General features: G+C 43.9%; 1 protein-coding gene across 10 annotated transcripts in view; it reads left to right on the forward strand.

The window, feature by feature from the left end:
* CADPS2 (calcium dependent secretion activator 2) overlaps positions 1-14,252 on the forward strand; it is a 575,994-nt gene extending 561,742 nt beyond the window's left edge. For 6 of the 10 annotated variants that reach the window (XM_033958190.1, XM_033958192.1, XM_033958189.1 and 3 more), the window contains 3 exons: positions 1,959-2,063; positions 6,317-6,439; positions 13,643-14,252. In XM_033958190.1, the coding sequence (XP_033814081.1) occupies positions 1,959-2,063; positions 6,317-6,439; positions 13,643-13,813 (399 nt within the window). In that variant the 3' untranslated portion in view covers positions 13,814-14,252. The remainder of the gene's footprint in view (positions 1-1,958; positions 2,064-6,316; positions 6,440-13,642) is intronic. The other 4 variants (XM_033958194.1, XM_033958193.1, XM_033958196.1 and 1 more) reach the window with 1 other exon arrangement.
* The last annotated feature ends 309 nt before the right edge of the window (positions 14,253-14,561 follow it).

Consider the following 14,561-nt stretch of genomic DNA (forward strand, 5'->3'; position numbering starts at 1 on the left):
AAATACGTGAGTATTACTATTACACTAACAGGCATAAATAATAAATTAAAAGGCGCGATGAAGAGAGGAGAAAAGATGCCATGTAGTCAACATGTACCAAGGCAGAACCACTCTTTATCATGACATAAATGCAGGAAAAGTGGCACAGTAATGAAGTAAGTAAGGCATCTGTGCCCCCAGGCAATAAGGCTCCTCCACCTCTTCCCCACCCCCCCACACACACACAATATTTGTTTCTGAAGCAGAAGGCGGCAGCAGCGGTTCCCTTCAGCTGTCTGCTGCCGAGCTAATGGTCTGCTCTCTGCTGCATCCCACCCTTGCCAAAGTTGGAAATTATATCAGAAGTGGCAGGGCAAGCTGAGAGCAGGCCGTGAGCTCGGCGGCAGACAACTGGTGGGAAGTGCTGGACCTTCGAGCACTGCCCGGTTGCCCGTATGGTCAGACCTCCCCCTTGTGTGACAGATGTAGCTCCAGTACGCCTAGTTTGCTGGCAACTTAGGGGTTGAGGACTGCCTGATGTATGTGAGGGATAGGTGTGTGGCCTGTAAATGTTGTCTTTTGTGTTCATGTAAAGAAGTGTTTTCATGGGACATATACCAGCCTTGTAGTTACAAGTTCCCTCAGTTAGTTTTATGATTGGTATAAGCATGTCGGTTGATATTCAAAACAATTTAGCTGGGCAGGAAAGGCTTCTCCCCAGATAAATTGCGGCGAGCAAGGCCATCCCTGGATTTTCAGCCACAGTGCTGCTAAAAATTCACCCACTGGTTAGTAATGGAGCAAAGTTGGGGATGGCCTAACCAGGCATGTAAGACCCAACAAAAGCCAGTACTAACTTTTGCCTGGTTAACTATGCAGGTAAAGCACCGAACATTGGCCATAGCCACATGACTTCTGGACACCACTAATTCAGCACTGGTGCCCGACTAGGTCCTGGCATTGAATATTCAAGTCTTAAGTTAGCTGGTAAGCATTAACAAAAACACCGATCGCTGCCAGTTGAATATGGACCCAATGATCTTCACCCCCATATTTGGAAGGGATGGAGATTTCCCCACTGATTTCAAAGGAGTTAGTGAAACAAACTCTTGCCGAGTATAGGACTGAAGCAGCATAGAGATCAAAATGCGGGCAGTTGATTTGGGCTTGATTCTTTTAAATCAGAGTTCTTCAAGCCCGTCCTATATGAAACAGCAGTCAATCAGGTTTTCAGGATATCCACAATGAATAGTTATGAAAGAGTTGCATACGGTACGCTGCTTTCACTGCATGCAAATTTATCTCATATTTATTCATTATAAATATCCTGAAAACCTGACTGGCTGCTTTAAATCTGCTGATATCATACTATCAGCATGCTCAATGCTGATTCCCTGCCTTTCTCTATAGGGCATCAATATATTAGAGTGGCTTTAGTTGCCCGCTAAAGGGTAAAGTGGCTCACCCAGAGGGAAATGAGGCCACTACTGCATTCTGCATGCTCAAATCATTGTGGCCCCAAAATGCTTCATTGTACACTGTGTTTGCCCTGTTCAGCCACTGTAGTAGCATTGAACTAAGTATTTTTTTAATACGCCACCTTGTTCAAATTGCTTTCTGTGCCAGTCCCCTTTTCAAAATCCTATGAATCGACCCGTGAAGGCCCACTTCATAGTCCTGGATTGCAAATCAGGTTAAAAACACTGCAAAGTGCAAATTTCTGCTTGCAACTACTTTATTACACTTTTAAATCAAAACAGTGAGTGCTAATTCACATAAGAAATGACCAGGTTAGATTGCTTGATTTCCAGGCAGAAAAAAAACCCACCCAACCCTGCTGTTCTCTTATCAAGAAATTATAGCATTATTGACTTTAAGTGCTACTCTGTGATCATTTGAAAGTGTTTCATTAGCACTCATTACCATGTCAGTTAAATGAATACTGCAGAGGGGCTTTTTTTTTTTATCCTTCTTTCCAGCAATGGTACAACAGCTCCATGAAAGTCATCTGTGTGTGGCTGGCTGACAGATTAGATCTCCAACTTCATGTCTACCAGCTGAAGACCCTCATCAAGATAGTGAAGGTAAACAAAGCATGTTTGTTTTTTGTGTTTGGTTTTTTTTTATTCAAAGCTCAATGTAACAGCGGGATATGTATTGGCCCGCTTACCCTCTATCACCCCCACCCCCATACCAACCCCCCACCAATAACCAAACCACACTATGCTTATGGATAAATAGCCGCAGCTCTGTTTATTAACAATCAATTAATTTAACACACTCACATAACAAAACAGTTTCCCGAGCTACACCTTAAACTATTACCAATAATATTCGGTCCCCGACCCTGCCATGCCAGCAAGGGTTTGGGGGGGTGGCATGTCCCAACATGCCCCTTTAACCAGAGACACCAGAACCTGGGCACGGCTCCCTGCCGGCCCCCTGCTCATCTCCTGATGAGCTCCACCATACAGTAACTCGGAATAACCGCAAATCCAAACTCAGCAACCTACCGAACCAGAAAAAGGGGTTGGGAGGGTGGGCAGGAGAAGCCGCCTTGGAGGACCCAAGAATACACCGGATCCTCCGAGATCCTGGCTTTATAGGCTCCGCCCGACCGTTGCCCCGCGCTTCACCTATCAGGAGGCTGCCCCACGGCGGGAAAAACTCACCCACCGATAAGCTGCCTCCTGCCCTCCTACATCCGCCCATTTGCGCAGCGCGCTCGTCTCCATGGGAGGCAATGAGGGCGCTCCATCCCTGCGTTACAGCCGCCCATAGAGACGAGGGCTCTCGGGCTCTCCTTTACTAGTGAAAGACATAAATAGATATCAAGGTGTAGTATAGGGAAGGCATAAAAGGGGAATGGTTCCCTTGCAAATACCATTGGCATGAGCTGAGGAGCACAAGGATATGTATTGCAAAAGGAGGAGTAAGGATCATGAGGACTTGGGACATATTTTGTAGTGCCAGTCTCAGCCATCCCTACTCTAAACATAAATGGCCGCGTAGGGCATGATGGTGTGCAGGGGCATAGCGAGGGTAAGTGGTGCCCCAACCCCCACCCTCTTCTCCGCCTCCCGCCTACTCCTTCCCGATCCCCCCTGCCGCGCTCGAGGCCCCCTTTCCTTCCCCCGTACCTTTTTAAGTTTCCAGGCGAGAGCAACGGCACGAACCTGCTGCCTGCGTCGTGTCGGCTATCCCTCTGACACCACTTCTTAGGTGCGGGGCCCAGAAGTGACGTCGGAGAGAGGCAACACCGACGCAGGCAGCAAGTTTGTAAGGCTGCTCATGCAGGAAAAATGAGAGAGTACAAGGGAAGGGGCACGCAGCCAGGGGGGCATGAAGGAGAGGGGCAGAGAGGAGGATGGGTGTCTGTACCCTTTACAAAGACCACACCCGTGGTGGACCACCACCACCCCCGCGTGCGTGTCCCCTTAACATGCTAGTGAAGGTGTGGACTTTACAGGTGGGCGTACACACTAGTTGAGTTGGCCCATATATTCGTAGATTATGAAATACCTTAATCTATGCAACAACATAGAATTATGAATCTTCATTTTCACTAGCTGTCAAGCAGATGGAAGTGACCATGCCTATATTCAAAGTGTGTTCTCTGCCATGTACATTAATAATTTATAAAGATAAATAGGCACTTTCTTAGTTTTATAAAATAACGTTGATTGACAGTGCCCTGTCAATATACCAGCATAGTAAAATAAATAAATAAATAAGAAGGGACATGGGACTGGAAGAGAAAAAGGGGGAGGGAAAGGTTCAGAGAGTGAGAGTCAGAGAGGGTTAGCCCAAGAGTATCTGACACCAGACCTCCTACCATGTACCTCCCTCCCACCACCCCAGGGCAACTCAAGGCCCTAACCTCCTTTTAAGGTACAGCACTTCGACTTCCCTTCCTCACCATGATATAACATCTCTTCCACCAAACCCTCACGGGTGACCAGCATATCCCCTTCCTCCAACCCTCCAAGGTGATCAGCATTTCCCCTTTAATCTCCCCCTCCCCCTTTATCTCCTTCCCTGCCCTACCTCCCCCTGGTGGCCAGCATATCTCCCATCCCCTCTCTATCCAACCCCCATCAAAGTGGCTAGCATCTTTCCTTCCCTCCCCACTTTGGAGCTGCAGTTGACACTTCCCTCCCTCTTCTCAGGCTGGGGCGAAGAAGGCAGAAGCAGCTTCGAGGATCTTACCTTACAAAAACTGGTGCAGATCCACTGTTGTGTAAGAAAAGACTAACGACAGATTGACACACAGAAAACCAACCAAAACTGACAGACCCTTTCATGCGTTTTGAGCTATACAGTATATGAAAATGTCTATTCAGTGGTTCTATAGCAGATTCAGCAGAGGTTTTAAAAAAATGGTCTCCATTCAGGAAGCCAGGAGAACATAACTGAATAGAATGAAGGCCTTGTGTATTTCATCAGTGGAAACTTCAAGTTATACTGTATGAAGTCCTGTATAAATCACAATATACAGTGCAGAGGATATGTTTGTGAATCCCCATGGATGGTCTGTGTTTCAGCACAATGTACATATTACTATTCATTTATTAGTGTGTGTATATATATATATATATATATATATATATATATATATATATATATATATATACACACATACTGTATATATAATCTAATATCTTTGTCTAAACCCTGATAAGAAAGATAAAGCTATTGACTAAATAATAAGGGATATATTTTGATTATTTATTCAGCTATAAGTTATTCTTGTGTTAAAAAGTATGTAAAGCCTTAATTAAGTAACTGATGACCTCTCCTTGAACTGCAATAACTTCAGCTAAACATTTTCTGTAACTGTTAATCAGTTGATCTCTCATATCACCACTGAGGAATTTTAGCCTATTCTGGCTTACTTTATGACATTTCAGGACTTCCTTACATGAACAACTTGCTTTAGGTCTTTCTTTAGCTTTCCAATAGGGGTTAAATCAAGACTTGGCCAATCCAGAATACAGAATTGCATCCTCTTTAGTTATTTTCTAGTAGATTTTTTTTTTGACTTTTCAAGGTCATTCTCTTGCTGCAGGACTGTAGCAATACAAAAGAGGTTTGGGCACAGAGCCTTAAGAGAGACGCAGCCTCTCAGGGTTGAAAGCAAAACAAAAACACTTTTATAATACTCAAAAGAAGGTTCCAGCCTGTTTCTTTCACAAGCTTGATGAAATGAGAACAAAACCAGCCTTTTGAATTCAAGGATAATCTCTCTGTGTCCTATCCCTGGTAGGGCCACAGTGTGTATTAGTCTTCAAGATATATCTAAATTATGCCTGGCTTTGAGGAATAAAGTTTCCACGTGGTTCCGAGATAAAACTTGGCCTACCTGAGTCAAGCTTTAGTTGCTTACACATATGTAATGAAAGCATATGCTGGAGGGCTGCTCTTGTCTTCCCTGGGCCTCACTGGCTTCGCTGAGGTCAGGAGTTTTATCTTGCCTGGACCACACCCTTCATGTTGTGCCCTCATTGAGCCAAACCCTCTCTGCTCTGTATTCTGGGATTAATGTGACTCTGTGATGGAGTGTTACTAAGAGGGAACTAAAGAAACTCTCTCACAGGGATCCCACTTTTGGCTTACCTTCAAATGGCATTCTCCTCTAGAATTTTCTGATGTAAAGCAGAATTTGTGGATTCAATGACAAGCCATCCAAATGCTATGCAGCAAAGCAGCCCTATACCATGGCATTTCCACTGCCATCATAGTTGGGAGGGGGGGGGGTTCATATTTTAGAAGGTAGTGTTTCATTTTTGCAGGCAAAAAATAGTTCTAGTTTTGACACATCTGCATAGAGAGCATTATTCCAGATCTCTTGTAGATCATCCGTGGGCTCTTTGGCAAACCTCAGATAGAGGGCAGCAAATTACTCCATGAATACCACTCCCACTCATTATTTTCCCGATGGTTGGTGCCTGATCCCTCGCATCACCCACAGCAAGAGAAGACTGCAGATCTCGAGATGGTCAGTCTGGGGTTCTTTATGGCTTTCTGGATGATTTGATTTATTTTTTTTTTTTTGCTGAGTAGAACCACTGTAGCCATTATCTTTTTCCATGTATAAACTGTCTTCACTATTCAGAACCACATTTGAGATGTTCCCAGTGACCATATTCCTTTGTGGAAGTTGTAAAGAAAAGCTACCATGAGAGAGCAACTATTTATTTCAAAAGAAAAGGCACATTGAACTGAGGGCCCTCATTTATTTACTATTTAATTATTTTGAGCACTTTACGGCATATTGTTCCTTCTATATTGCGATAAAGTCTTTTTTAATTTAGTGAAGGTTTTTTTATATCCACAGACTGACAGCATAGTAGCAGAAGACTGGAGGGTGGTCAACGTGATGTCAATTTTTAAAAAGGGTTCCAGAGGTGATCAGGGAAATTATAGGCCAGTGAATCTGATGTCAGTACCAGACAAAATGGTAAGAGACTATTATAAAGAACAAAATGACAAAAAATATACGCAAGCAGTTAAGCTCTGGAACGCATTGCCAGAGGTTGTGGTAGGAGCGGATAGCATAGCTGGTTTTAAGAAAGGTTTGGACAAGTTCCTGAAGGAAAAGTCCATAGTCTGTAATTGAGAAAGACATGGGGCAAGCCACTGCTTGCCCTGGATTGGGTAGCATGGAATATTGCTACTCTTTGGGGTTCTAGAATCTTGTTACTCTTTGGGATTCCGGAATCTTGCTATTCTTTGGGGTTCTATATGGAATATTGCTACTCCTTGGGTTTTGGCCAGGTACTAGTGACCTGGATTGGCCACCATGAGAACGAGCTACTGGGTTTGATGGACCATTGGTCTGACCCAGTAAGGCTATTCTTATGTTCTAAGCATGGATTAATGAGAGAAAGCCATCATGGTTTTAGTCAAAATCATGTCTCACCAATCTACTGCATTTCTATGAAGGGGTGAATGAACATGTGGATAAAGGTGAACCGGTTGATATTGTGTATTTGGATTTTCAAAAGGTATTGGACAAAGTACCTCATGAAATACTGCTGAGGAAATTAGAAAGTCATGAGATAGAAGGTAATGTCCTTTTATGGATTGAGAACTGGTTGAAAGAAAACAGAGTGGGTTTAAATGGTCAATATTCTCAATGGAGAAGGATAAATAGTCGGGTTCTTATAAACAATCAACCCAAAAACTGTGAACCTCTTAGTGAAAACAAAATAGCAGCATATATCACTTTGTTGAAGAAGGAAAAGCCTCGGAGCCCTGTTAGGGAAGGAACCCTCCTCTAACTAGAGAGGGTAAATAACGTCATCGGCACAAACCTCCTGTAAGCTTGTATTATATCTGGTATTTTAAATTCAAATATTAGTACCATATGTATTGTCCAATCAACACAGTTAGTGCTGTTAGCGATAGAAATATTTAACAATGGCAGTCCAAATTAGACTTAGTAGCGGTGAAAGTTATTAGCAATTAGTAATAGTAGTCCTCAGTGAACTCTTTAGGTGTATTCAGGCACAGGTTCCTGCCCCAACCAACGATGGCCAAAGCGTTTCGCCTTGTGGCTGCCTTAGGGATAGGGAGGGTAAAGCCTGCAAGAAAATAAAAGCCACATTATTGGCATGCCCAGTATTTTAAGGAAAACTGCAAAAACAAAATACCACTGATCTTCACTTACATTTAAATCGGCACAGTGTGCTCACAACGCCCACACAAAAGAGGCTGCTCAGTGTCTGACATGTTCATTTAAACACAACCTACCTCTGTCAGACATTCCTAACAAATGGAAACACAAAAGACACAGAACTCCCACAGTTTGAGGAACAAAATACAGATTCAAACATAGGATATCACCATATTAATCGCACTTACTATAACCCGTGTTGTTCTTAAAATGCAGAAAGAAGAAAAGACTTCTTTGTTCTGCCTCTGGTCTGGTTTCAAAGGGTTACTCCAAGATTTTTACAGTTGGTTGAATGTCCGACATCCATATATTCAATTTACAATGACGGCAGACCCTTTGAAGATCTCCTTTTTGGATGTGATGATTATTAAGCATGACCATTTTTTCTGAACTACTGTTTTCTGTAAAAGCACTGATAAAAAATAAGTTTCTAGATTTGCCCTAAAAAAGAGTTTCACAGGAAAACAGGAGATGCCAACTTCCCAAAAACTTGGAAAGCGGAGAACAGCGAAGGAGACTCTGGTGTTCAGTGCCTTTTATTGAATTTCAAGACTCGACACAATCGTGTTTCGGCCCAAAATGGCCTGCCTCAGGAGTCTGGATTCAAAATGTTGATAACTACGCTTTCTTTCTGAGTCAAAATTTTAAACCATGAAAAATAGCTCTACAGTTTTGTACACAATTTCTCCCTTGATAGGTCCATACACTTCATCTTCTCTTCCTGCAATGACTTTAACCCCTTTGAAAAGAATTCTTCTGTTTGACCTTCATACCAGGATGTCACAGGTTCCTTGACATCTTTACCACTTGAAAACCACTGTCCATGGAGAGATTTCTTCAAAACTTGGAAGCCAGGTCAGGACTGTAGGGTGGATGGTTTAGCTGATGAAACCCACATTCTTGGATGGCAGCCTGTGATTGTTGTGACATGTGCATTGTCGTGAAGCAGCAGCACTCCTGCTGTGAGTTTTCCTTGTCTTTTCTCCTTGATTGACTCTAACAAAGTGATCATTGTGTTGGCGTATCTCTCCCCGGTTATGGTTGTCTTCTGTTGCATGAACTCCAGAAGCAAAAATTGCCATGACTTTGTCTGCAGATTTTTCTGTCTTGAACCTTTTTGGGGTGAGGGATGACTTGTGTTTCCACTGCATTGACTCCATTTTGGACTCAGGATCTCTATGATAGACCCAAGTTTCATCTCCACTTTTCAGTGGTTCTCATCTTCACTATTCAGTGGTTCTATAGTAGACTCAGCAGAAGTTTTCAAAAATGGTCTCCATTCAGGAAGCCAGGAGAACATAACTGAATAGAATCAAGGTCTTGTGTATTTCATCAGTGGAAACTTCAAGTTATACTGTATGAAGTCCTGTATAAATCACAGTATACAGTGCAGAGGATATGTTTGTGAATCCCCATGGATGGTCTGTGTTTCAGCACAATGTACATATTACTCTCCTTACATGAAAAAAATTCACTTGATGTTCACGGAACATCTCCAAGTTTTCCTGACAGCACTGGAGCCTCATGGCCTTCTGACATGGCGTCAGAATTCTTAGAGCCCATCTTGCACTAACTTTGGACATGCCCAACTTTTCATGAATTATTTTCCAAACTGTACCTGCCGAGATGCTCATTTCTTCAGCTATTTGGGAAACCTAATTCGTCTTTCTGACAAAATTAAATCCTCAACTTTCTTGCACATTTCTGTGGAGGTTGCTTTCTTAGGCCATCCAGTGTGAGGATCATCTTCAATGGACTCTCTACCCCACTTAAACTGCTTGCTCCAAAATTTTACTTTGTAGGATGATGGGGCAGACTCCCCTTAAACTGCAGTCATGGATCTCCTTTGGTTTTTTCCCTTCTTTTGTGAGAAATTTTATCATGAACAGTGCTCCAAATCTAGCAGTTTCTTACTCGATCACAAGAGGACTCTCCTGACCTCTTGTCTCTTGGAATGTTAGACTCACACTGAGCACGAGTAATCTTGAGACATGTCACAACATGCACAGACTTGTTTCAACATACTTGCTACTTTATTTCATACTCGGGTAGATAAATTATTGAACACCCCTCATATGCCCAACTGTGAAATAGAAATATCAAGAATGAAAGCAGAAGTAATTGGCCAAGTTATTCAGTTAAATAAATTACTTTCAAAGTTGATTTAATGACTGTTTGCCTATGCACTAACAGGAGGAAAATAAAATAAAATATTAAGAGGCATTGAAGGGACCAGACAGAAAGACCCAGCCATACTAGAGGAAGAATACATTTCTTACCAACCACCAAGCTGTAACCAGAATCTCTGGGCAATCTAAAACAGTCCAGTTCAAGGTCTCTAAACTTGCAGCCACCAAAAAGCAGTCATCATAGCCATATGTGAAAGTGTTTTGGCACTGCTGGGAGACAAAAATAGCCAAAAATCCAGATTCTCTGTCCCGAATACAAAACTTCACAACGTATCTTATATAATGTCTAGAAGAGGTATACAGGCAGATTGATAGGCTAAAGAGCGATAAATCCCCGGGACTGAATGGCATCCATCCGAGGGTCATCAAGGAACTGAAAAGGAACTAAAGCTGAACTGCTTCAACTAATAGCCAACCTGTTGATCAAATCGGGAAAGATTCCGGAAGACTGGAAGGTGGCGAATGTTACGCCGATCTTCAGAAAGGGTTCGAGGAGAGATCCAGGAAACTACAGACCAGTGAGCCTGACCTCGGTACCGGGAAAGATGGTAGAAGTGCTGATAAAGGACCGCATCATTGATCGCCTTGACGGACATGGTCTAATGAGGACCAGCCAGCACGGTTTCAACAAAGGCAGATGTTGTCTGATGAACTTGCTGCACTTTGAGGGAGTAAACAGGCAGATAGACAAGGGCAACTCGGTCGACATTGTATATCTGGATTTTCAGAAGGCGTTCGACAAGGTTCCACATGAACTACTACTTCAGAAAATTGCGAGTCATGGAATCGAGGGTAAAATACTCACGTGGATTAAAAACTGGCTGGAGCATAGGAAACACAAAATGGGGGTAAATGGACAATACTCGGACTGGAAGAGCGTCACCAGTGGGGTGCCACAGGGCTCGGTGCTTGAACCGGTGCTCTTCAACATCTTTATACACGATCTGGACATTGGTACGACAAGTGAGGTAATTAAATTTGCGGACGATACGAAGTTATTTAGAGTAGTGAAGACACACGGGGATTGTGAAGATCTGCAAATTGTCATAATAAAGCTTGAGAAATGGGCATCGACATGGCAAATGAGGTTCAACGTGGATAAGTGTAATGTGATGCATATCGGTAACAAAAATCTCATGCACGAATACAGGATGTCCGGGGTGGTACTTGGAGAGACTTCCCAGGAAAGAGACTTGGGAGTTCTGATCGACAAGTCGATGAAGCTGTCCGCACAATGCGCTGCGACGGCGAAAAGGGCGAACAGAATGCTAGGAATGATTAAAAAGGGGATCACGAACAGATCGTAGAGGGTTATCATGCTGCTGTACCGGGTCATAGTGCGCCCTCACCTGGAGTACTGCATCCACCTCTGGTCGCCGTACATGAAGAAGGACACGGTACTACTCGAAAGGGTCCAGAGATGAGCGACTAAAATGGTTAAGGGGCTGGAGGAGTTGCCGTACAATGATTGTAGAAACTGGGCCTCTTCTCCCTTGAAAAGAGGAGACTGAGAGGGGACTTGATCGAAACGTTCAAAATACTGAAGGGAATAGACTTAGTAGATAAAGACAGACTGTTCACCCTCTCCAAGGTAGGGAGAATGTGAGGGCACTCTCTAAAGTTAAAAGAGGATATTTCCGTACAAACATAAGCAAATTCTTCTTCACCCAGAGAGTGATGGAAAACTGGAAAGCTCATCCGGAGTCTGTTATAGGGGAAAACACCCTCCAGGGTTTCAAGACAAAGTTGGACAAGTTCCTGCTAAACTGGAATGTACGCAGGTGAGGCTGGACTCATTTAGAGCACTGGTCTTTGACCTAAGGGCCGCCGCGTGAGCGGACTGCTGGGCAGGATGGACCACTGGTCTGACCCAGCAGCGGCAATACTTATGTTCTTATGTTACAAATCTGTGATTTCCATATGTACACCCAGGAAAATACATACAAGGTTTGTAGTAATATTATACTTAATTATCTCACCTACTGCCGTTAGAATCAGACTGTATCACTAATGAGCAGGGCAGGACTAATTCGTCGAGGGCCCCTAGGCACACAAGTACACTGGGCCCCCCTGCTCCGCCCCACCCCACCATGCGCCCAGGCGGAAACAGGAAGCTGCGTCAGAGGGAAGCTTTGAGCAAGTAGCACCGCTTGCACAATTACAGTTCCCGTTGCCTTTCTTACCCGTGTTGCTTGCTTGTCTTACTTTCCATTGATGGGGTGGGACCCACGGTGCCAATCGGGGGGCCCGGGTTGCCAATCGATGCTGGAGGGGCCCATCGCCGTTTGGAAAAAACAATGCTGATGCCCTCCTTCATCGGGCCCCCCCTGACCATTTTGGGCCCTAGGCACTTGGCCTATTGGTTAATCCTGCCCTGCTAATGAGTGGTATTCTCTGGAAGTGTACGATGCTTTTTTAAGGAACATTCCTTTGAGTGCCCAGGTTCACTGAGCACTGTCGTTTACTAAAATCATCTTTCTTTTGTAATAGAGCCAAACCATCTTTCTATTGGAATAGTATTCTTTGCGGTTAGGTGGGGGTGTGGGGGTGATTCAGTGGCGTTCCGACAGGAGAAATTGGGTACACTTCCTGCCGGGGGTTGCTTGGGGAGTTCCGGCACGCCTCCTGCCGGCGGATGCTTTGGGTGAGGGTGGGGGGGGGATGCTTCACGGGGGGGTAGCAGAAAGGAGCGGGGTTCAGGGGTTTTCTGCCACTGCAGTTGCTGCTGAGCTAATCGCGGCAGGGAGATTCCCTTGCCACGACCAGCTCAGCGGCGACATGATTCTCTAACCTGCGCCTGTGACATAGATGCCAGTTAGAAAATTTGGGGTGGTTAGACGGGGTTAGGCGTCTGTCCGTTAGGACAAACACGATTCCATAATGGACAAACACAATTCTTTAAAGGACGTCCATGTGCGATTCTGAAAAGCCGTTTAGGCAGCTGCTGAGACCGGGCGTCCTATATAGAATCAGGCCCTAAATGTGTGTTGAACTAGATCCTCTGTACAGTATATGCCAAATTAGGACGAACACATTGTACTATAAGCCTAGCAATTTGTATCCAAGTTGACCATAAAATATATTATGTATGTTAACCTGTAACACATACTGAGCTTGGAATATAAAATGACCAAACCGTTAAAAATATTTGTGACAGGGCAGCAGCATCAAACCGTTAATATTGCCAGATGCAATTTTCCAATGGCAGGTAGATACGACATCACACCATAGAATCTTTAACTGCCTGTCTCTTTAATAATTTAAAACTATAAATGGAGAAACGACCGCCTCATCCAAACCACCTCTACCAGGCATAGAAAAACACCCCCCCCCATTCACTTACCCCCCCAATCAAAGAAGTAAAACGGAAAAAAACTATACAACGGACTACTGGCCACTCAGGCAGTGAAGAAGACAACCAAGTCTCCAACCTATTGACAACAACCCCAGACTACAAGATGTTCAGAAAGGAAATAAAAACTATACTCTTCAAGAAATCCCTTAATAAAGCTTAATACCATGATAAAGCTTAACCCCCCTCCCTAACCCCAGATCCTACTTTTCCCTCCCTTGGAAACCTTCTCTGATCTAACGTTGTAACCCTTCTTCCATAACTCTTTTTGTAATCCGCTTTGAACCGAAAGGTAATGGCGGAATAGAAATCTGTAATGTAATAATGCAAAAAACTTCAATGTTCTGTGCCCGCAAGTTCATAAACTTGAACTATGCAAAAAAAAAATTTATGCTTTGGAAAATGAAACCTGATAACAATTTTCTCTTTTTGCCTGTCATGCAGAAATCCTTCCGAGACTTTCGGCTGCAGGGTGTACTGGAGGGAACTCTAAATAACAAAAACTATGAGACTGTCCATAGCCGTCTGACCGTTGAGGAGGCCACGGTTTCCGTTAGCGAGGGAGGAGGCCTTCAAGGCATCTCTTTGAGAGACAGTGATGAAGAGGAAGGATGAGATAAGAAATCACAAGGATCGCTTTCTACAGAGTGGCCTGGCAACCAGGAAACGTGTTAATAAGGAGAAGTTTGTTATTGTGCACTTTGATAGTTGTAACAGATGCTGTATGTCATTTTCGTTTGAAGAACACAAGTGTATTTTGTTTTAACCAGAATTTGTTTTAAAGAGAGAATTTAGATATGAGAGATTTAACGCTGGCATTACTTACAAAGCTGCACCTTAAGCATCTCATGCATGTAAAAAGGTAGGGGGAAGGGGGTTGCAAAGGGATATGGCACAAAGCACTGGTTTTTCATTGCATCTGCGAACAAACGAGCTGCTCATTGGCTTTCAAGTTGGTTCATAGACAAAACCGCGGAAGACAAGGCACGCGCCGACAACTGAGCGCAAGATGGTGGCGCGCGCCGAAGAAAATGACAGTTTTTAGGGGCTTCGACGGGGGTTTTTGTTGGGAAACCCCCCCACTTTACTTAATACAGATCGCGGCGGCGTTGTGGGTGGTTTGGGGGGTTGTAACCCCCCTCATTATACTGTAAACTTAACTTTTCTCTGTTTTTAGGGAAAAAGTGAAGTTTTCAGTAAAATGTGGGGGGTTACAACCCCCCAAACCCCTCACAACGCCCTGCGATATGTATAAAGTAAAGTGGGGGGGTTCCCCCACACACACCCCCATCGGAGCTCCTAAAAACTTATTTTCTTCGGCATGCACCTCCGCACTGCGCTCAGTTGTCGGCGCGCGGCTTTG

This window comes from Geotrypetes seraphini, chromosome 9, assembly GCF_902459505.1.
Source record: "Geotrypetes seraphini chromosome 9, aGeoSer1.1, whole genome shotgun sequence".
NCBI lineage: Eukaryota > Metazoa > Chordata > Amphibia > Gymnophiona > Dermophiidae > Geotrypetes > Geotrypetes seraphini.